The sequence below is a fragment of the Schistocerca serialis genome, chromosome 2, assembly GCF_023864345.2.
Source record: "Schistocerca serialis cubense isolate TAMUIC-IGC-003099 chromosome 2, iqSchSeri2.2, whole genome shotgun sequence".
Classification (NCBI taxonomy): Eukaryota; Metazoa; Arthropoda; class Insecta; order Orthoptera; family Acrididae; genus Schistocerca; species Schistocerca serialis.
This window is the reverse complement of record NC_064639.1, coordinates 829,566,904-829,591,019: the sequence shown is the minus strand read 5'-3', so window position 1 is coordinate 829,591,019 and position 24,116 is coordinate 829,566,904. Positions and strand designations below refer to the sequence as shown.

The 24,116-nt window shown below is 39.8% G+C and overlaps 1 protein-coding gene across 1 annotated transcript in view; it reads right to left on the bottom strand.

Annotated features, from left to right (window-relative positions):
* The window catches only part of LOC126458095 (BRO1 domain-containing protein BROX-like), a 128,455-nt gene that overhangs the window by 5,524 nt on the left and 98,815 nt on the right, over positions 1-24,116 (bottom strand). The window contains exon 8 of the mRNA XM_050094917.1: positions 15,674-15,848. Coding sequence (XP_049950874.1) covers positions 15,674-15,848 — 175 coding nt within the window. The remainder of the gene's footprint in view (positions 1-15,673; positions 15,849-24,116) is intronic.

The following is a 24,116-nucleotide window of genomic DNA, read 5'->3' as shown; positions in this document are numbered from 1 at the left end:
GTATGGCACAGTACTTTAATATTCTGCTAGGCACTCCATCACATCCATGAGAGTGCTTAGTCTTCAATGACTTAACTATTGACTCAATCTCCCCATTGTCAGTATCACAGAGGAGTATTTCAGACATCATCTTGGAAGGGCGTTTTCCAAGAGAGTTATATGATTCTCTGCAGAAACTAAATTTTTATTAATTCACCACCAATGCTCAGAAAATGATTGTTAAATACTGTACATATATCAGGTTTATCAGTAACAGCAATATTTTTACTATGAACTGAATTATATCGTCGACCTTGTGCTGCTGACCAGACGGTTCCTTCACAACTGACGATATGATTTTAATTTTATCCTGTGAATTAGCTATTCTATTTGCACACCACATACTCTTTGCCTTCCTAATAAAATTTTAAGCACCTTACAATACTGTTTGTAACGAGCAACTGTAGCTTGATTGTGACTACTTCTAACATTTTGATATAATTCCTGTTTTGTTCTACATGATATTCTTGTCCCACTAGTCAGCCACCCAGGCTGCCTTTTGCTTTTTATTGCTAGTACTCCATTTAGAAAGTTCTAATGGAAAGCAATGAGAAATGTGTTAAGGAAAGCATTATATCTGTCATCTATGTTATCGACACTATAAACATCCTGCCACTCTTGTTCCTTGATGAGTTTTAAAAAACTCTCTATTGCTGTTGGATTAACTTTCCTACGTAGTTCATAATTATATGACATTTGTTTGAGTACAAAAGCCTTTTAGTGTTAAAATTTGTGCATCATGGACTGAAAGACCATTTACCCTTTTACTAAGAGACTGCTCATCTAGTAATGCAGAATGAATAAAAATATTGTCTATGGCTGAGCTACTGTTCCCCTGCACCCTACATGGAAAAAACACTATCTGCATTAGATCATATGAATTTAGGAGATCTACCAACACCCTCTTTCTTGCACAATCATATACAAAATTAATATTGAAGTCATCACATCCAGCTAATTTCTGGTACCTCCTATAAAGTGAATCAAGAAACCTCTCTAGCTTGAGCATAAATGCTCTGAAGTCAGATTTAGAGGACATATAAATAACAAAAATTAGGAGTTTAGTTTCATTAAATTTAACTGCTCCTGCACAATATTCAAAAGTACCGTGATATGTCTATGGACTGACGATGTGTGACATGCCACGACGACATGCGAAATAGTAGGACACCAACTTTACGCTTCATTTACAGACCATAAAAGGGCCCTAATATTAGATGGTGGTCGAAGAACACATTTCACATGGTGTTTCCTCAGAATACAACCAAACCTGTTGGAAAAACTATCTGCGTAGCCTCAGGCACCACCTCATTATTCTCATCACTCGCCCATTCACAGTTGGTCGACAGCATAATACATTTGATCTGTCTCTCACTTCATCTGTTCTGGCAAAAGGCAACCTCAAGGAGCGCTAAACTCAGATGTCATGGGCCCTCTGAAGCAAGCCCCATCACAACCTCATTTGTCTGATCACCGAACTGGTCACTGGAACAAGTTATTTAATTCAGTTCCAAACCTAACCTCAATTCTTTTAAGCCTTCAGCCAAAAAACCTTTCTCTAAAGTAGAAAAAACATACACATTCATGCAACCACAACTCACACACACATGACCATTCACTCTGATCTCTTGAGTCTGGCCTCAATGGCCAGAGATGGTGGTCGTGTGTGTGTGTGTGTGTGTGTGTGTGTGTGTGAGAGAGAGAGAGAGAGAGAGAGAGAGAGAGTGAGAGAGAGAGAGAGTGAGAGAGAGAGAGTATGTCAGAGCACCCATACTGCTGATAACAGGACTGAGAGTAGCCATTTCCAGCTACATGGACAGTGTGATTAAGGAGGCTGTTGAAATTAAACTATCAAGTGACCTTACAAATAGGCGGAGATTTTTTTCTTAAATTCTTCTTGGAAATCTACTCTTTGCCTGAGGTACAGAGGTAGCACTACTTGTGCATCCACTGATGGTTAATATTTCACAACCGATAACATCTGAGAATTGTTATCTTTGCTTGTGTAGTGGCACTGGTTGTTTACAGTGGATGTTGTCTGCCTTTACATGCCATCTTTTGGTTTCCTGATTGGTACAGCACTGACCACCAAGGGTTTAAATTGCCATGCAAGTTATTTCCCCTTTGATACGAATCTTGAAAATGACACAGCATTCACCTGTCAAACTCCAGCAATTGTTAAGGAATTATGTGGCTGCAGTCATGTAAGTTATTCAAATATCGTCTAGTTCAGGGAATGCTCACAGCCAGAAGTCTCAGTGTGGTGTATACACAAACTGATGCGAGCCAGTTATTAGCAGTGGGACTGCGGGCACGCATATCTCTAGCCCATCTTCCACTCACGCCACAGCACTGATGTACATGGTTCAACTGGTTCCATCAGAGGGTCACTTGGAAGATGATGTGGCACACCATGGTCTTCAGCAATGAAAGCAGATTCTGCCTGCAAGCAACTGAAGGTCATTCGTGTGTATGATGCAGACCTGGTGAGCACTCTCACATGAAATGCATTCCTTCAAGACACAAAGGCCCTGCAACAGGTCCTACACCTCAGGCTTTATGGTATGGAGTGCAACAATCTACAACTCTCATCCACATCTGGCGTGTCTGGATGGGACACTAACCAATGCTCTTTACGTGAAGAGTTTTGTTAGATCCATTCTTTAGCCATTTTCCCAACATAAAGGTGATGTGTTGTTCTAATATGATAATGCTCACCCATAGGTTGTAGTTGTTGCTGTTGTTGTGGTCTTCAGTCCTGAGACTGGTTTGATGCAGCTCTCCATGCTACTCTATCCTGTGCAGGCTCCTTCATCTCCCAGTACCAACTGCAACCTACATCCTTCTGAATCTGTTTATTGTATTCATCTCTTGGTCTCCCTCTATGATTTTTACCCTCCACGCTGCTCTCCAATGCTAAATTTGTGATCCCTTGATGACTCAGAACATGTCCTACCAACCGATCCCTTCTTCTAGTCAAGTTGTGCCACAAACATCTCTTCTCCCCAATCCTATTCAATACCTCCTCATTAGTTACGTGATCTACCCACCTAATCTTCAGCATTCTTCTGTAGCACCACATTTCAAAAGCTCCTATTATCTTCTAGTCCAAACTATTTATTGTCCATGTTTCATTTCCATACATGGCTACACTCCATACAAATACTTTCAGAAACGGCTACCTGACGCTTTAATCTATACTCGATGTTAACAAATTTCTCTTCTCCAGAAACGCTTTCCTTGCCATTGCCAGTCTACATTTTATATCCTCTCTACTTCGACCATCATCAGTTATTTTGCTCCCCAAATAGCAAAACTCCTTTACTACTTTAAGTATCTCATTTCCTAATCTAGTTCCCTCAGCATCACCCGATTTAATTCGACTACATTCCATTATCCTCGTTTTGCTTTTGTTTATGTTCATCTTATATCCTCCTTTCAAGACACTGTCCATTCTGTTCAACTGCTCTTCCAAGTCCTTTGCTGTCTCTGACAGAATTACAATGTCAGCGGCGAACCTCAAAGTTTTTATTTCTTCTCCCTGGATTTTAACACCTACTCCAAATTTTTCTTTTGTTTCCTTTACTGCTTGCTCAATATACAGATTGAATAACATCGGGGAGAGGATACAACCCTGTCTCACTCCCTTCCCAACCACTGCTTCCCTTTCATGCCCCTCGACTCTTTATAACTGCCATCTGGTTTCTGTGCAAATTGTAAATGGCCTTTCGCTCCCTGTATTTTACCCCTGCCACCTCTAGAATTTGAAAGAGAGTATTCCAGTCAACATTGTCAAAAGCTTTCTCTAAGTCTACAAATGCTAGAAACTTAGGTTTGCCTTTCCTTAATCTTTCTTCTAAGATAAGTCGTAAGGTCAGTATTGCCTCACGTGTTCCAACATTTCTACGGAATCCAAAATGATCTTCCCTGAGGTCGGCTTCTACCAGTTTTTCCATTCGTCTGTAAAGAATTTGCGTTAGTATTCTGCAGCTGTGACTTATTAAACTGATAGTTCGGTAATTTTCACACCTGTCAACACCTGCTTTCTTTGGGATTGGAATTATTATATTCTTCTTGAAGTCTGAGGGTATTTCGCCTGTCTCATACATCTTGCTCACCAGATGGTAGAGTTTTGTCAGGACTGGCTCTCCCAAGGCCGTCAGTAGTTCTAATGGAATGTTGTCTACTCCCGGGGCCTTGTTTCGACACAGGTCTTTCAGTGCTCTGTCAAACTCTTCACGCAGTATCGTATCTCCCATTTCATCTTCATCTACATCCTCTTCCGTTTTCATAATATTGTCCTCAAGTACATCGCCCTTGTATAGACCCTCTATATACTCCTTCCACCTTTCTGCTTTCCCTTCTTTGCTTAGAACTGGATTTCCATCTGAGCTCTTGATATTCATGCAAGTGGCTCTCTTTTCTCCAAAAGGTCTCTTTAATTTTCCTGTAGGCAGTATCTATCTTACCCCTAGTGAGATAAACCTCTACATCCTTACATTTGTCCTCTAGCCATCCCTGCTTAGCCATTTTGCACTTCCTGCCGATTTCATTTTTGAGACGTTTGTATTCCTTTTTGCCTGCTTCATTTACTGCATTTTTATATCTTCTCCTTTCATCAATTAAATTCAATATTTCTTCTGTTACCCAAGGATTTCTACTAGCCCTCATCTTTTTACCTACTTGATCCTCTGCTGCCTTCACTACTTCATCCGTCAGAGCTACCCATTCTTCTTCTACTGTATTTCTTTACCCCATTCCTGTCCATTGTTCCCTTATGCTCTCCCTGAAACTCTGCACAACCTCTGGTTCTTTCAGTTTATCCAGGTCCCATCTCCTTAAATTCCCACCTTTTTGCAATTTCTTCAGTTTTAATCTACAGTTCATAACTAATAGTTTGTGGTCAGAGTCCACATCTGCCCCTGGAAATGTATTACAATTTAAAACCTGGTTCCTAAATCTCTGTCTTACCATTATATAATCTATCTGATACCTTATAGTATCTCCAGGATTCTTCCATGTATACAACCTTCTTTTATGATTCTCAAACCAAGTGTTAGCTATGATTAATTTAAGCTCTGTGCAAAATTCTACCAGACGGCTCCCTCTTTCATTTCTTACCCCCAATCCATATTCACCTACTATGTTTCCTTCTCTCCCTTTTCTTACTCTCGAATTCCAGTCACCCATGACTATTAAATTTTCGTCTCCCTTCACTACCTGAATAATTTCTTTTATTTCATCATACATTCCTTCAATTTCTTCGTCATTTGCAGAGCTAGTTGGCATATAAACTTGTACTACTGTAGTAGTTGTGGGCTTTGTATCTATCTTGGCCACAATGATGCGTTCACTACGTTGTTTGTAGTAGCTTACTCGCATTCCTATTTTCGTATTCATTATTGAACCTACTCCTGCATTACCCCTATTTGACTTTGTGTTTATAACCCTGCAGTCACCTGACCACAAGTCTTGTTCCTTCTGCCACCGAACTTGACTAATTCCCACTATATCTAACTTTAACCTATCCATTTCCCTTTTTAAATTTTCTAACCTACCTGCCCGATTAAGGGATCTGACATTCCACGCTCCAATCCGTAGACTGGCAGCTTTCTTTCTCCTGATAACGACATCCTCTTGAGTAGTCCCCGCCCGGAGATCCGAATGGGGGACTATTTTACCTCCGGAATATTTTACCCAAGAGGACGCTATCATCATTTAACCACACAGTAAAGCTGCATGCCCTCGGGAAAAATTATGGCTGTAGGTTTCCCTTGTTCTCAGCCGTTCGCAGTACCAGCACAGCAAGGCCGTTTTCGTTAGTGTTACAAGGCCAGATCAGTCAATCATCCAGACTGTTGCCCCTGCGACTACTGAAAAGGCTGCTGCCTCTCTTCAGGAACCACACGTTTGCCTGGCCTCTCAACAGATACTCCTCTGTTATGGTTGCACCTACAGTACCCATATACTGCCCATGAAAGTTGATGTGCTCTCCAAGACGTGCAGCAGCTTCCACGGCCAGCATGATCTCTGGGCTTGTCTCCAATTGAGCACATGTGGGATACGATGGGAGGGAGAAGTGACTCTTAAGACTATTCAATCAACAGCTCTTACAGAACTACGTGAGCTAGTCATGCAGGTGTGGAATAACGTATCCCAGGACAGTATTCACCATCTGTACAATTGTCTGAATGTCACGAGTCACTGCCTGGATTGCCACTCGTGGAGACTACACCAAGTAGCCTGTGTTTCAGCATGGATCGTTACCTGCTTGTGCTATTGATCTGTAAATATAATCATTTTATGTACTCCATGTGAACTATATCAACAATAAATCTTGAGTGAACTGAAAATCTCTGAAAGTGTATAGGGTCATTCCACACCAAGTGGTCTAAAACTGAAAAAAGTTCCCACCATCATGGTCTCCAATTTTCGTCAAATTTTAACTGTAGCTTTAGTCAAGTGTTGAAGTAAGTTTCCCAAGATTTCAGGCCTCTAGCTGCAATAGCTGCTGATCTAGACCCCCTTGTCTGAAGTGTACTTAGTCCGTGTGCATGCAACATAAAAAAAATGTCATATTTGGAGTCTAATAAAATCGAAACTAATTCATAAGAATGGTTAGTAAGATGCGACCCTGTACAGTTTTTTTTGCTGATTCCAACGAAATTATGTATAACATTACTCATGCAAACCCCGGTCAAATAACTCGACTCAAAGTATACTTCAAAATTTGTCGTGACACAACGCGACAAATTTTGACCAATATTAAGACTGCAATGATTTCCTTGCAGTTGAAGATATGGACTTGAACTTTTGGCCAAGCTTCATGCTTGTGCTAGACATAATGCAGCCGGATTTGCAATGATCCAGGCCATATGGTCGCCCTGCAGTATCTCTTCAAATTAGGCAGTGTCAGCACAAACGGTAAAATTTACCAAAGTTTCAAGCCAATTACTAAAAAATAGTTGGCCTGAATCTGCTTGTGAATAGTATCACCTAAAAGAGAAACTCTTGCTCTACAAGACTGACATTTGTTTTTTTTGCAACGCGACCATTAAGTACTCATTAACTCACATCAAAGTTGTTATATTTTGTATGCGCGATGCACTAATTTTTCTTCATTTCTAGGAATTTGAATCTTAATAGTCGCTTAGAATTACTGATATAATTGGATATTTCATTCGTGTTTTATTCAGTGATTGGCCAGTGAGAGATGTCAGAAGTTAATGAAGAAGAAGAATCGTTGGCCCCCTGTTCAATTGGAAAAGATGCTGCTGCATCGAAGTGCCATGTTATCTTCTATGCTAAGAAGACTGGATTCAAAGCGTTTAGTGATTTCACAGAATGTGACCAGAAATTGCTTGTTTCGCGTTCAGAAGCCAAACTTGACGAAAATTCCATCATTTGCTTCCACCATGAAGCCCTCTTCCTACATGAATATCAAGCGATGCAAAAGAAATGTTGCAATCCATTCAAGAAGAGGAATCACAATGTAAAAGCTGGACTTAGACTGCTTGATAATGAAACAGCTGCCAAACTTTGCCTGTTAAAGAAAAAAGAAGTGATTGATATAAAACCTGGTCAGAAGCTTTGCCCTCGCTGCATGTCGGCACTGAACCAAAAGCTAGAAGATTCATCATCACTATCAACCCAATCTGAACAAGATTTCACAACGGATGAAACTGAACCAGCCATCAACAAAAGTTTATCATTTATTGGTGCTTCACCATTGAAAAGAAGACAACTAAGTAAAAGAGATAAGCAAAGCTATGCAAAAAGAAAGATCTTGGATGCACAAAGTTTAATTGGGAATCAAATTGCTGCTGCTGTAGGAATCAATTACGATGAACAGCCAAGTTCAAGTAAAAGTCGCCCATGCAATAATTGTGCAGATCTTGATAATCTTATAGAAGAGTTGAAAGAAAAATGTAAAGTGTCAAATCGTAGGACAAAAGTTCAAATATTGACCTTGGTTCCAAGAAGCTGGACAATTAAAGATACGACAACAGCATTTAATGTATCAGAAAGAATGGTAAAGCAAGCGAGAAAACTGAAGAATGAGCAAGGTGTTCTAGCTTTTCCAGCAAATCGGCAAGGAAGGAAGCTTTCAGATGAAGTTGTTCAGAAAGTACATGACTTTTTTCAAGATGACGAATTCAGCAGACTTTGTCCAGGGAAGAAAGACTGTGTGCCTGTGAGAATTTCAGGAACAAAGGTGTACAAGCAAAAGCGGTTGTTGCTTTGCAATTTGAAGGAAATGTACGTGTCTTATCAGAAGCAAAATGGACCAGAAATTGGCTTCTCAAAGTTTTGCGAGCTTAGACCAAAATGGTGTGTTACAGTTGGCTCTGCTGGAATGCACTCAGTTTGTGTCTGTACAATACACCAAAATGTCAAGCTTATGCTCACTGGTGCATCAATCAATGAAGACTACAAGGAAATTCTTAGCAAAGCTGTTTGCAGCTTGGAAAACAAGGATTGTATGCTTCATCGTTGTGAAAACTGCCCTGGTCCAGAAGGTGTAGAAGCAGTTATTGCAACATATTTTGAAGATAATGACCCTGAAGAACTGATTGAGTACAAACAATGGATTCATACCGACAGGGATACTTTAGAAACAAAGCAGCTTTCAACAGAAGAGTATGTTGAAGATATTGCAGCAAAAATTTGGAACCTGTCTTGTCATCACTACATTGCCAAGCATCAAAGCCAGCACCTGAAAGCTCTCAAAACTGATTTGAAAGAAGGCGAATTCATAATACTAATGGATTTTGCTGAAAACTATTCATTTATTGTTCAAGATGCAGTGCAAGGCTTTCACTGGGAAAACAGTCAAGCAACAGTTCATCCATTTGTAGTCTACTACTGTGAAAACGAAGAGGTGCAATGTGTGAATCTTTGTGTTATTAGTGACTGCCTTCGACACGATACGATTACTGTCCATGTTTACATTGGAAAAGTAATCAATTACCTGAAGATGCAATTTTCCAAAATAAGCCACATCCACTACTTCAGTGATGGTTCAGCTGCACAATATAAGAATTTCAAGAATTTTCTCAACTTATGCTATCACAAAGAAGATTTTGAAATAACAGCAGAATGGAATTTCTTTGGAACAAGCCATGGAAAGTCGCCTTGTGATGGCATTGGAGGCACAACAAAACGGTTGGCAGCAAGAGCAAGTTTGCAACGTCCATATGAAAACCAGATTCTAACACCCAAAGATCTTTTCAACTTCTGCAATGATAATATCAATGGAATCAAATTCTTTTTCATCAGCAAAGAGGAAGTTGAAGAAGAAAAAGCTTCTCAAGAAGAAAGATTCCTGCAAGGGCACACTCTAGCTGGCACAAGAGAAAACCACCATTTTTTGCCCATTGATATGACGACAATTAAGGTCAGTAGAGTTTCTAATGATGCGACATCTTTTTTGGCCAAAATTAGTGCTGCTGAAGTAGTAGTTCAAGTCATGGATCTTCAGCCTGGGCAGTATGTTGCTTGCATTTATGAAAAGAAATGGTGGATTGGAAACATCGTTGAAATCTCAGTCGAACAGAAAGATGCTTTCATAAGCTTTATGCATCCTCATGGTCCTGCAAGTTCATTTTATTGGCCCTTAAGACGTGATACTTGCTGGATTCCAGAACAACTTATCATTGGTGTTATTCCAGCTCCATCAGTGACATCATCTGGTCGGCAATACAGTTTTCCTGAAAGCATTCTCTTGCAAATCAACGATGCTTCCAGAATGATGAAGTAACTGAGGAAGACAGGCTTGGGAACCTGCATAAAGAAACCCACAATCAGGCTTGGGATCCTGTGGTAAAGACACCCTGTAATCAGGCTTGGGAACCTGCAGTAAAGATACCCACCCGTGGCTGTTACTGCATGGCTATCGGGCGTGGCCCCTATGGCGATGGGGATGCTGGTTTTATTGTGATAACCAGTAATGGCTCAGCCATCATGGACCAACGCAGGGCACTGCGCACACAAAATATAAGATACTTTGACCTGAGTAAATAAGCACTTAATGGAAGCGTTGGAAAAGAAAAATATATCCATCTCGTAGAGCAAGAGTTTCTCTTTCAGATGATACTATTCACAATTAAATCCAGGCTGACTATTTTGTAGTAATGGGCTTTGAACTTTGGTAAATAAAGCCATTTGCGCTGACACTGCCAAATTTGAAGAGATTTTGCAAGGCGACTATAAAGCCTGGGTAGTTGGAAATCCAGCTGTATTATGTCCAGCACAAAGATAAGACTTGGTAAAAAGTTCAAGTCCATATCTTTATCTGCAAGGAAATTATTGCAGTCTGAATATTGGTCAAAATTTGTCGCATTAAGTCACGACAGAATTAGGGGTACACTTTGAGTCGACTTGTTTGACCGGATTTTGCATCAGTAATCTTATAATTAATTTCGTTTGAATCAGCACAAAAAACTGTACAGGGTCTCATCTTACTAACCATTCTTATGAATTGGTTTCAATTTTATGAGACCCCAAAAATGGCATTTTGTCTGATGTCGCGCGCATGCGAACTTACTACCCTTCAGACAAGGGGGTGTAGATCAGCAAGTATTGCAGCTAGAGGCTTGAAATCTTGAGAAACTTAATTTAGCACTTGACTAGTGCTACAGATAAAATTTGAAGAAAATTGGAGACATGATGGTGGGAAGGTTTAGACCACTTGGCATGGAATGACCCTATACTAATTTTTTTCCAGTGGTGCATTAAACTACAATTAACTGAATTGGTATTTCTAGAAAAAATCCTTGGACATTCTTTCCCTTTTGTTTCCTTGTCTTTCTTTCTCCCAAGGCATACTGATATCCTTCTCACTCTTGTTGCTTCTGCCTATTTCATGCTTCTCTAACCATTTTGTAGCTTTTTTGTTCTCTCTTGTCGCTTCCCACCTTTTGCCTGCCAGTTTTTTCATTCTTTCAATTATCTCTCACTTCTTGTTTGTTCCTCCTGTGTCCTGCTCTGATTTTCCTCCAATAGCTGAGATCAAAGATCTTTTCTGCTCTCTCTCTGCCTGTCTGCCTGCCTCCCTGGCAACATGCCACCTTCCTGTTGATAAAGGCTACCACTTAACAAACGTTTCCCCACTACTTTCTTCTGTGTTTCATTTTAATTTTGTAATTTATTGAAAAAGACATTTTTTTACAGGAACCCATCTGTGCATCTTTCTCTCTTGTATGTATCTACCTCTTTGAAAGTGCAGCATTTTTTTTTAGGAAATATGAAATAACAAATCCTGTTACATCTTCATCATCATAGCACAAGACAGTAAACTGATTTTCACATGCCCCAAATAAAAACATTTTGTACAGGAACATTACAGCACAGTAAAATTATTTACAATAAGCTGCCACAAGATATTAAAGTAACAAATGATTGAAACAAATTTAAAGCAGTATTAAAAGAATATCTATTAATTGCTTCTATAGTCTGTAAGAGTTCCTTCAAAATCTTTGAGAGCCTATGAAGGTTAATGTTATGTGTATAGGCCACAGTCTTCATCACTTACAAAAATGTTGTGTAAATATGACTATTTACCTGTAGCATGTAAAGACCGCAATAATTAATATTAGTTTATTCATATTTCTGGTTGTAATTTTGTAGCTAAATTGTAAATCAGAGCTGAAAAAACATTGTATTCATTAATACATACAAAACACTAGGTAAACAAGAAGACATATTTTCATTGACCTGTCCAATGTCTGATATGCAGTACTATACATGTACAATTTACTGAACCAAATAAAAAATACAACACAATATTAAAAATTGATCAATTTCCATATTTTGTCACCATCATAATTTTATCATCTCAAATGAAGTTAAGTTGAACATATGGCTGTAAACTCAAGAATTTCACAATAAATATCTGGTTGCTTAACAAATATTGAACATGTGCAGCACATAATTTCAGTAGTAAGGAAAGTTAGGAGACATGCTGCCTGATTTGCTACTGATAGGTTCAATCAGCACGTAGGTATCACAGAAATGCTCTGTGAAATAAGACGGGAATTCCTGGAGGGAAGATGATGAACTTTTCATGAAACAATACTGAGATGATTTAGAGAACCAGAATATCTGGCTGACTGCTAAATTATTCTACTGCCACTAACATACATCCTGTGCAAGGACTGCAAAGACAAAATAAGAGAAATTAGGGCTTGTAAGGATTAATATAAATGTGCATTATTATTGTCTGCTCCATTTGTGAGTGGAACAGGAAAGGGAATGACTGTTTTGGACATCCTCCACCATGCACCACATCATGGCTTACACTTTATGTTTTAAATGAAGATCTTCTCTCAAAATGTATTTACAGCCAACAAATATTGGTTGTTGTCATCTAAGAGGATGACGAATCCTGTTTCTAAATACTCACAAAGGGCACTTCATTATTATCTAAGAGAAAATTTCTTTGTTAAAAAAAGTGCACAATAAATCATGTATCAAAGTATTTACCACCATGCAGAACTAATATAATTTCTGCTAACATAAAAACATCATTGCCCACTTATTCATCAATTTAGATGTCTGTGTCCTCAAACTAGCTTTCTTTTAGGTGAACTGTTCCTCCAAGAATGTGCAAAGATTACAGACACATCAGATTTGACAACGGATTTATGAATGGTTCCACAATATAAACAAGAAAGAATGGGCTGGTAGATCTAGTTGTTAGAGTACAAAGATGTTGCAAGAAAATTTTCTTAATAAGGAGACAACAAGGGGTACAAGATTATTCTGTAGACTCTAGTGTGGCGACACCATAGTTAACCACCCTAGTAGTGAAAATCCGCATGCAACAGAAAAAAGAAAACACACACACACACACACACACACACACACACACACACACACACACACACACACACACACGTGCCCACCTCTACCTCTGTCCCTAACTCTCACTTCATTTTTTCTTTTTCCTAAACTTGACAAAATACTGTATTATATAATTCTTCTGTGACTTGTTCAGTTACTATCGTATTTCCTCTCCCATACCCCATAGCTAAACTGATAACAAATAATTCAATAACAATACACTTGTTAATTATTTTCAAAAATATTTTGGGAAAACAGTGATCAATTTCATGATTGTCCAGATCACACAAAACATATTTATTGGTGGCCACTTTCAGTCCAAATGCAGACAATCTACAGACCTTACTGTGGAATATAGGGTACTATACTTTAAAAGGACACAAAGCTGGACAAGCAATGATGTGGTGTGGCTGAATAGCAGAAACTACGCCCCTTGGTCGTCTCCACATGTCTTTCATAATCAGTAGAATCAATGCTTACTGAAAACATGATGAAAAATTTTAGCTACTATCTTAACAATGGCATCTATTTATAATACTGGTTGTAAAATTAACCACTATTACATTTGTGATGCAAATAATTAAAACATAAAATTTCATATAATAAAAGACAATAACTTACACTGACCTCTATGGAACAGTATGTATGCATAAGCTGTGACTGGTCAACTCAGCAATGTGTATAAGTAACCAGTGACTCCTTATACTTACTTACTTACTTACTTACCGTACTTACTTACATACATACAGACATACATACTACAGTGTAAGTTGTAAGCTTTTTATTTATTGTATGCTATTTTATGTCTTAATTCTTTGCGCCACAAATATAATAGAGGTTAGGGGTTAATTTTAAGCCAATACTATTAATACATACCATTTTTAAGTTAGTAACTAAAGTTTTTCATCATGTGTTCGATAACCATTCATTCTACCAGTTACGAACGACATGTGGAGATGACTACGGGATGGAGCTTCTGCTATTTAATGACACTACGTAGTTGCTTCTCCAGCAATTGACGGCACTGGAGACTTCTGCAGTTTCTGCGCCATATATCCATCTCTACACAATGACTTTGGGTATAACTATGTTTTATTCTACTACATTATTTTTTATCTGTCTGCCCCTCTGTATTTATAGTACTCTACACTCCAGAGTACATCTGAAGATACTCTGCCTTTGGATGGAAATCGGTCACCAATAAATGCGATTTGCATGATCTAGACTGTTTTTCTAAGTACAACTACTTTATTAGTCACTAAAACTCATACTTGTTCATTTTAAAGAATTTTGAAGGCATAGTTTCAATTTCTGGTGACAATCTTGCATTTTAGTTCATCCGAATACTGTAGCTCCCACAAACACAATGCCATTAAATTTCCTGCATATTTATCTCTTTACAGCGTAAATATTAAAGCGAGCTAATAAGTTGCACAACTGGGATAAAACAGAAAAGCATCTACTGGTGTAGCATTCATTAAGTGTGTAATGACAAACTAAAATTCAAGACTGTCGCCTTAAGACGTCTCTGAAATGCGAATAATAAATATGTTTTAGTAATTGGTTATGGAGTGATTCTATTTTTTTATGAATGGTTCTGGGTGACTTTTCTCTAATTTTCCCCCTTTCCTAAACCTCGCCAGTCCTTTTGCTTCACCCCTCTTCCTTCCCCTTCATTCCTTCTGTCAGAAGAAGGAGGCACTGGCTCTGAAGCTTGCATATTTCTGTAACATTTGTGTGTGTTTCTTCCAGCTGCCTCTAGGTAAGTAGATTTTTTATCCATCCAATAAATTTGATTCATTGTATAAATGACTAGCACATCTTGGCTGTGCACTTAACTTCAAGGCACATAACACTCTCAAACATGTAGCAATTCCCAGGTTTTTTCATGACTTTTCATGGTTAAAACAGACGTCAAATGGTAACTTGAAAGTTTGGTAATACAATACAGCTAGTGATTGGAAAGCACCTTACGTTATAATAAAAAATAAAGTAACTTAACTTATTGCAACTTCGCAGCGATATGAAGACCAGAATAAAAATGCAATCCACAATCAAAATTTTTTCTCAATTTCTGAGCAAATGAATTGCTTCCTAAATTAGTAATTTGCAAATATTTTTCAAAGAGTATTGCACTATCACCTAACTATCTTCAGCTTCTGTTCAATGGGGAATTCAAATAAATCTATGTTCTATTGCTCTCAGAGTTATACATTTGTCTCCACAAGTTCTACTTGTTCACTATTGTATTTAAAACTTTCAAATTCAATAAAGGTCTGTTTGCTGCAGACACAAGAATCATATTGCTTAGTAATGATCGTTGCGAAGATACCACATGTAACTTGTTATGACGACTGATTTACACTGCATAGTTTAAAATATGTTTCACTGCTAAAATTACTCATGTTCAAACTGTGTGTGCTCTTCATAATTCTGTGCAATTGTGACAACTGTCTTTCCAGTTCGCATTGTTCTCAGACCAGACAGCAGTCCTCCATGCATCACCACTACGTCATATAAATTTTTCTGAAATTTATATTGTTTTGTAATGTAAATTCTTTCCCGTTTTTTTCCTTGATTTGCTGCCTTTCCTAAAAATGACCTTCATCACTTCTTTTCTCCTTAGTCTTATAAAAGGAAATAGCTACTTTATTGATGTGCTTTAGTGTAACACTCCTCCTGCACCCTCATATCTCAAAAGATAACGGTACTGCAAGCATGTAGTGTTATGACAGTTGTTATACTAGTCCAAAGAACAAATCATGCCATGTTTTGCAGTATTAAGACATACCGAGCTGGTTGTTGGATCATTGGCTGCAGCATTTTTAGAGTCATCAAATGCAGCATATGATGCAGGGTTCCAGAGAGGACATGGTGATGGCATTGAGAATTCCTCAGGGCTGGCCAGCCCATAGGTTGCCTTATGTTCTAGTTCAGGTGGATCAGCAGGTACCTTCTGATGGTAGCTGGAAGAAGTAACAATTCTTTACAATACTTGCTATACACATCAGTAGGAAATAGTATAAAATGAGCCTGATCCATAAAGAATAGCAAATACATTACAGGCATGTCCACTTGACAATAAATTTTGATTACAATAAATGCTGGCTAAAAGAATTAAGCACCAATGACATTTTACTCAATAAAGAAATTCATTCATGAGGAAAGAAGCATGTGGAACCATTCTGTACTGTCAGGCTTAATGCCGAAAACTAACACTTTTGTATGTAAGGTACGAAATATCCTGTTGACAGAATCCATTCAGTGTTATATCAGTGATAGAGTTAACTTGTTAATGTAGTCAACAGAAGTATTTCACCTTAGCTGCACACATATTTCAATTTATTTCATTTTTCTGAGGGTTCTCCCCCTTAACACTTTGAGGATGTACCAGAATATTTGGCCAAGAAGACCAACTATTTGAGCCATTATTTGAGGCATTACTAACACGTGTAATTGATGTATCTTCAAGGGTAACATAAGGGAAAGTAAAATGAAACCTAAACACTGGCCACAAGGGGTACCACGGAATGGTTTCACTCAAGAGTAATTGGCATATGCGTTAAGACATTTATCCCACTGGGAGGCAAGATGATTAATTCCTCTTTCATAGTATGCACCCAGATGCTGAAGGATTCACAACTGCACCTGCTCTTCCACTTCTATATCTGACTGAAAACAACATCCACATATGTCTTTCTTCAGGTTGCCAAAGGTGTGAAAAATAACACGGTGAAAGACCTGGCCTGTAAGGAGGATGTTGCAGTGTTTCCCAACCAAATCACTGAAGTGTTGCCTTCATTTGATGGGCAGTGTGGGTGAGGGTGTTATTGTGCAACAGGATGATTCTGTCCAATGGCCTTCCTGGGCATTTTGTCTTTATGGCATGCCACAGTTTTTGCAAAGTGCCTTCATAGCACTGCACATTGAGTGTGGCTCCACATTCAAGAATCTTGATGAACAATTGAAAAAGAAGATCATCATGACCTTACCACAACTTGGATGAACAGCTTTGGATTTCTTTGATGGGGAAGATGTGGAATGTATCCATTGTTGGCTCTGGCATATGCTTTTGAGCTGTCGGAATGCTGTCAGATGCCAGACGAAGGCTACGCTTCTGCGACTTGGTTGAGAAACACTCCAACATCCTCCATACACCCAGGATCTTTCACTAATTTTTACATCTTTGACAAACTGAACAAAGAAATGTGTGGACATCTCTTTTAATTGGACAAGCAAATGCAAAAGTGGGTGCAATTGTGGATCTGTCAGTGGTTTACCGCATTCTATGAAACAGGAATTGATCATCTTGTCTTCCAATGGGATAAATGTCTTAGTGCATGTGATGATTACTTTTGAATGGAACCATCCCATGGTTCCATTGTGGTGACTGTTCAGTTTTCATTTGATTGCTACTCATACACACTAAAAAAGGACCATGTTCCACAACCTCTTTTTTTCATATTTACTTTAGCTCTTTGATAGATTAAGAATTTTAAAATAATAAGGACAGAAAGCATAATAATCCTACCAAAAACAAGTGTGATGTGAGTTATTGAGCAATTTCTTCCTCCTGAGCTACCAAAATTTCTTGCTTACTCAACAATTGTGACTTACTGCAGCAGAATTACAGCAAATCACAAAATCTAACAACCCGTGCACAAAATTACATCCATGCAATCACACATTGGCTCAGTTATTTGTGACAGTAGCTGTTGTGTTTGGTAACATTTCTTTTGAAATAATTCTAGAAATTGACAACAGAAGGCAGCACCTGTCAACGGACATGTAGAGAGACATCTGTACATTGTTCTCATAGCTCTACTCAGACATGGGATTTTGAACACAGCGATGTGCCCCAACTTGTGCTCGGCCTCAGTCTCCAAAGTGTTTGATGTGAGCTATTTAATGCGGTAGGTGAATGAATGTAAACTCCACTGAATAAGCTGAACAAAAAGGAGCATCACTCCATATTAAAAGAGACCTGAAATGAAAAGGCAGCGAAAGAACATAAAATCGGCAGGCAAAATGGGGAGAGTAAACAACAAAAACACATGATGACATCGAAAGTTTCATAAGGCTTTTCATGGATGATGCTGTTATATACAGAGAAGTTGTAATGCTAGAAAATGTTAGAAAAATGAAGGAAGCCCTATAGAGGTTTGACACTCCGTAAAGGGATCGGCAGTTTACCTTCAACAGAAATGTAGTATAACGCACTTAAATACCCAAAAAGACCCATTGTTTTATGATAACACAAATGTGGAACAATCAGTGGAAGCAATCACATTTGTTAAAAAGCTGGGAGTATGTGTACAGAGCTGTTTCAAATGGAATGATCACACAAAACTAATAACAGGTAATGTATGTGCCAGACTGAGATTCACTAGAAGAATCATCAGAAGAATGTAGTTAACAAAATCCTCAATCAACCAACACTTTAATATTGCTCATCAGTCTGGAACCTGTACCAAATAGGGTTGAAGTGAAAGTAGAGAAGATCCAAAGGACAGCAGTTCATTTTGTCACAAATTCATTTAGTACGTGCGAAAGAGTCATGGAGATGCTCAGCCAACTGTGGTAGCAGAAGCTAAAAGAGAGGCATGGTGAGGTTTACTGTTAAAATTCCAAGAGTGTACATTATTAGAAACATCAACCAACATATTGTTCCCTGTGATGATACGTATAAATCCAGAAGCTTGATGAATAGTCCTATGTTTAACTGGCTGACAAATGAAGTTCCTAAACAGCAAAACGACACAATCATTTAATATTTAGGAAAGTGCAACAGCTGTGCATCTTTTGAGAACATTTGCATGTGGCTAGTAATCTGGAGGGACGACACATGTCTTTGAAGTGGGACGATGACTGCATTAACTGTGCAAGTGGCAGCACCGCAGGAGTATTTGTATGAGCTCCTTGAATTGTTGCATCATACTGAAGAAGCACATCAGCCCTGTAGCAAGACTCACAGATGACACAGGGAAAGCAACTAAAGTGTTGTATTTTGATCTATCAACTTGACATGAGACACTGAGACTGAGAGTTACACAATTATTGTAAAGAAATGTTTAATACAAAGGGTTACTGTATTTGAGAGCAAGAAAATATGGCACAGAGACCTGAAAAATGTCATATTTAGTAGTACAGCTAAAGGCACCTACCAAAGTGGAGATCAGCAGTGGCTTGTTTCGTTATGTTTTATGGCACAAAAACAACTAAGTTCATATGTGCTCATGTCAGAACTGTATAACACAAAGACAAAGACAAGAGTTAAAAACGATTACACGTTAATCCCAACCAATGGAAGAGAAGTCAGCTAAAAGCAGGGATGTTGTGAAAGGTCTATAAAATATGCCACAGAGAAACAAAGGCCATGAACTAAAAATTAAATGGCCTTCACCATATTGCTACAAGGGATAAAAAGTAAAACGCGGGTGACAGCCTGCGTGTCATTTGCCAGTAACTCAGATGGCAAATAAAAGAGAACATAAATCATTAAAAAAAGGGCATTCCATCAGGAAAAGGCAAACCGTCAATGGCTGAATGCTATGAAAAAAAAGGGGGGGGGGGGGGGGGAGAGCACTTAACAAATGGTGATGGCTAAAAAGACAGTGCTTGATATGCAACATAACTAAAATGATCTCCTCACAGTGAGAGGGCTGAGAGGTGGTCATCCAAACCGCTGGGAATGGCTTAATAACCCAGAGCCTTTTCTCATGAAGGGAGGACCAGTGGTGATGCCAAAGTGATACCAGCTGCTGACAGCAGCACAGAGATCATTGGAGGCAATATAAGAACAAGCGGGCTGAGGTACGAGGACTGCAGCCTTGACAGCAGCACCAGTGGCCTTGTTTCCTGTCAGACCGACGTGACCAGGAACCCACATAAACATCACTGTGGCTTCATCAAGAGTGAGCAAGTAGTGAAAGCTTTCCTGGACCTGTTGCACTAAGAGATGGATGGTGTACAGCACACAGAGGCTTTAAACGGCACTGAGAGAGTCGGAGCACATGACGCGATTGAAAAGCCTGTGTCGCCGGATGTACTGCATGGCCTGATACAGAGTGAAGAGCTCTGCTGTAAATACTGAGCAGTGTTCCGGAAGCTGATACCAAAAAACATTGGTGCCAATGACGACACCGTGCCCAAGAGCCATCGGTGTATACAAAGGTACTATCGTGAAGTTTCATGCGAAGATCGTGAAACTGAAACCGATAAAGCGAGGCTGGAGTAGTGTTCTTATGAAGCAAATGAAGGCCAAGGTGAACCTGAGATGCCACATCAAGCCAAGGTGGGTTCACACTCACCGAGAAAGTTGCAGGTAGCGTGAGGGTAAGATGACAGAGCAAGAGCCAAAAGCAAACTCCAGGAGGTAATAGAGAAGAGGGACACATCCCATACTGGCAATCAAAGGAGTCACTGGTGGAGGCACAGGATTGGTGGCCATGAGTGGCAGACAAATGGCACGCATATCTGCTGAGGAGAAAGTCACGGCAGTGGGACAGCAGTACTTTGGCAGCTTCTGCAAACAAACTCTCAACTGGACTAGTGTAAAAGACCCCAGTGGCCTATTGGTTGACATGATGGTGGATAATACTGAGACAGTGTATGGAAGACAGACGTGCAGATGCACACATGAAACACCCGTAGACTAGTTTCGAATGGACAAGGGACCAGTACAAACGGAAGAGGGTGGTTCGATCTGCTCCCCAGGAAGTACCACTGAGGACACACGGGACACTGAGGGACAGCATACAGCAGGCTGCTAGGTAAGAAATGTAGGAGGACCAAGAAAGTTTCCTATCGAGTATGAGCCCCAGGAATTTCGTAGTGTCAACAAACGGAAGAGCAAAGGGCCAAGATATAAAGATGGTGGAAGAAACCAATTGTGCCACCAGAAATTCATATAAACAGCATTGTCAGTGGAAAAATGAAATCCATTGTCAATGCTCCACAAGTAAAGATGACTGAGACATCGCTAAAGATGCTGGTCAATGAGACAAGTCCATTAAGAACTGGAATAGATCATCAACTAAGAGAGTCGGAGATGCCTGGTGGGAGACCGGCCATTATAGGGTTAATGGCGATAGAGGATAGAACTCTAAGGCACACCATTTTCCTGGATAATGGTGTCTGATGAGGCAGAACCCACATGTACCTTGAAAACCCGGTCTTTTAAAAATTTCTAAAGGAAATGGGGCATGCAGCCACAGAAGCTCCAAGTGTAGAGAGTACAGAGGAGACCAGTCCTCCAGCAGATGTTGTAGGCTTTCTCCAAATCGAAAAAAAAAAAAAAAAAAAATGGTCACAGTCTGGGATTTCTGCAAAAACCCATTCATGACATGAGGGTACAAAGTGATGAATGGAGTGCAGAATGGAGTGCTCGAAATCCACACTGTGCTGTGGTTTGTAAATTGCGAAACTCGAGTCACCATACCAACCGTACATGAATCATACATCCCATCACCTTGCCAACACAGCTGGTGTGAGAAGTTGTGGCAGCTAGAAAGAAGGTGTTTGTCCTTACCAGGCTTAGGTATGGGTATGACAGTGGCTCCATGCCAGTGTGGGAAATGTACCCTCTGCCCAGATGCGGTTGTAAATATTGAGCGGAACGTGCTTACCTGCAAGAGAAAGGTGCTGCAACATCTGAATGTGAACATTGTCTGGCCCTGGGGCAGAGGATCGGGATGGAGCAAAAGCATGATCTAGCTCCCTCATATAAAGGTGACACTGTAGCAATCACAATTCTGAGGAGAGAAGGGTATCACCCAAGCATCCTCCACTCGTTTACGATGGAGGAAGGCAGGATGATAGGGGGAGGAGCTCGAAATATCCACAAAATGGCAGTCCAAGGTGTCGGAAACAGCAACATGGTTCACTATGACATTGTCTACTGCTGTCAGGCTGGAAATTGGGGAATGTATCATGGTCCCAGAGAGCCATTGGAGGCTGGCCCACACAATGGAAGAGGGAGTGGAACTGTTAAGAGAACCAGTGAATGTAGTCCAGCAAGCTTTTGTGCTATCCCAAAGAATGCAATGGCATTGTGCACGCAACTGTTTGTAATGAATACATTTTGCCATTGTAGGGTGATAGTTAAAAACACAGAGAGCATTTCTCCATGCACGAATTGCGTAATGGTATGCCTCAGTCTACCGAGGGACTGGGACACAGCATGGTAAATAGGATGTGTGAGGAATGGAACATTTTGCAGCGGTAAGGATAATGTTTGTAAGATATTCTACCTGGCCATCATAACTGGGGATATGTTGTTTGTTGAAGGTCGCCAGGGAGGAGTAAAGCCTCAAGCGGTCCTAGTAAGCTGCCATTTGGGTGTGCACGTAGCTGGGGGAGGAGTCAGCAAATGGATTGCACACGGGAAATGGTCGCTCGAGTATGTATCAGAGAGAATGGATCACTTGAGATGGTGGGCAAGCTGGGCAGTGCAGAAGGTTAGGTCCATATGGGAATACGTGTGCATGGACTTTGCAAGGAACGTGGGTGCTCCTGTGTTAAAGCAGAGGAGGGTAAGTTGATTGAGAAGGTCAGCCAAGACAGGTTCTGGAAAAACCCCTAGGGAGACGGTGCACATTAAAGTCACCAAGCAGCAGAAAGTGGTGAGGTAGCTGCCTAAGAAGCTGGAGGAAGTCTGCCATGGTGACAACGAATGACGGAGGGATGTAAACAGTACAAAGCAAAAAGGTAAGGTGGGGAAGGAAAGGGCGAACTGTAACACCTTAAAGGCAGGTAGTCAGGAAGATGTGTTGATTATAAACATCATCCTGTATCTGTATGAGCAGCATGACTCCCCGGTGAGATGGAATGCTGTCCTTGGGGGAGGGGGGATCAAAATGGAACGGTAAGAAATGTGAGAGCTCAAAGTGGTCGTGTGGACACAATTTTGTTTCCTGGAGACAGAGAACAATTGGATGCTGTGATTCTAAGAGAAACCATAAATTTTCTTTGTTTGATTGAAGGCCATGAACATTCAATTGAAGGAGAGTCAGAACAAGGAAAGGGAACTAAACTAAACTCTGCCCGAACAGGCCATGAAGGCCCAATGGTACTGACTGGCTGCCGTGTCGTCCTCAGCCCACAAGCATCATTGGATGCAGACATGGAGGGGCATTTGGTCAGCACACCATGCTCCCAGCCGTTTTGTCAGTTTAAGAGACCAGACAAGGCAAGGGAAGGAGGAAAAAAATGAAGGGGTGTCACCTCGGTGGCTGCCGAGTGCCAGCCTTCAAAGACTCACTGCTGCAGGGCACAGAGGGTAGAGAATTCTACTCCATGAGATCTCATCCATCCTGCACACATAGACATGTGTTGCGCAGTAAATAGGCTCTCTCTCACATTTATCTTTAAAATTTTGTGAGTTCGAGATGGCAGAAGGTCAAGTGGTTCCAGAATTTACGTGTAAATTCTCGAAGCACTACAACTTGTTGCCTATTTTACCACACTACAAATGAACGAAAGAATTTGAAATATATGTAAATTCTGCTGTATTTCAAACTGTCAACTTGACATTTACACTGAGATAGAGAGCTAAGCAATTCAATAACTTTCTGTCTAAAGAAATATTGAATATGAAGAGTAATTGTATTTGAGAGCAAGAATATTTGGCACCTAAACTTGAGAAGTGCCATGTTTATTTATGCAGCTGGGCACTGTGCTAAATTCTTGGGTTCCAGCAGTTATTGCTAAATTTGAAGTCCGAGATTTATCCATGGTCAAGAGCACAGTAATCATTAACAAAAGGGGAACATGGCATTGCATGTGTCTTGCAAAAAGATCATGAACGTGAAATCACAGATATTCAAGCTCACATAGAAATTTACTAGCAATCGTTCTTCCTGCGACCATTTGCAACTGGAACAGGAAAAGGTACGAAGTTCAACAAGCACATAAACTACCCTCCACCACACAGTATATGGTGGCTTGCAGAGTACAAATGTAGATTTAGAATAAATATTTGAAAAAGAGCTGTGAAGTATCAGTGAAGGGTATCATAAACTATCTGACATTTGTGGAATGTTTTCAGCAAGATGGATGGTAGGTTAGTTTCAGATTCCACTGATCAATTTGCACAATAAATAGTAATGATGTGCAACATGTCATTTTACATTCACAGCACAAACTAATTTGTAAATATGTCTACATGATGAATATTTATAAATTAGGTTTTTTATGATTTTGTTCACAGCTGTAGTCCAACAACTGTAGAATAT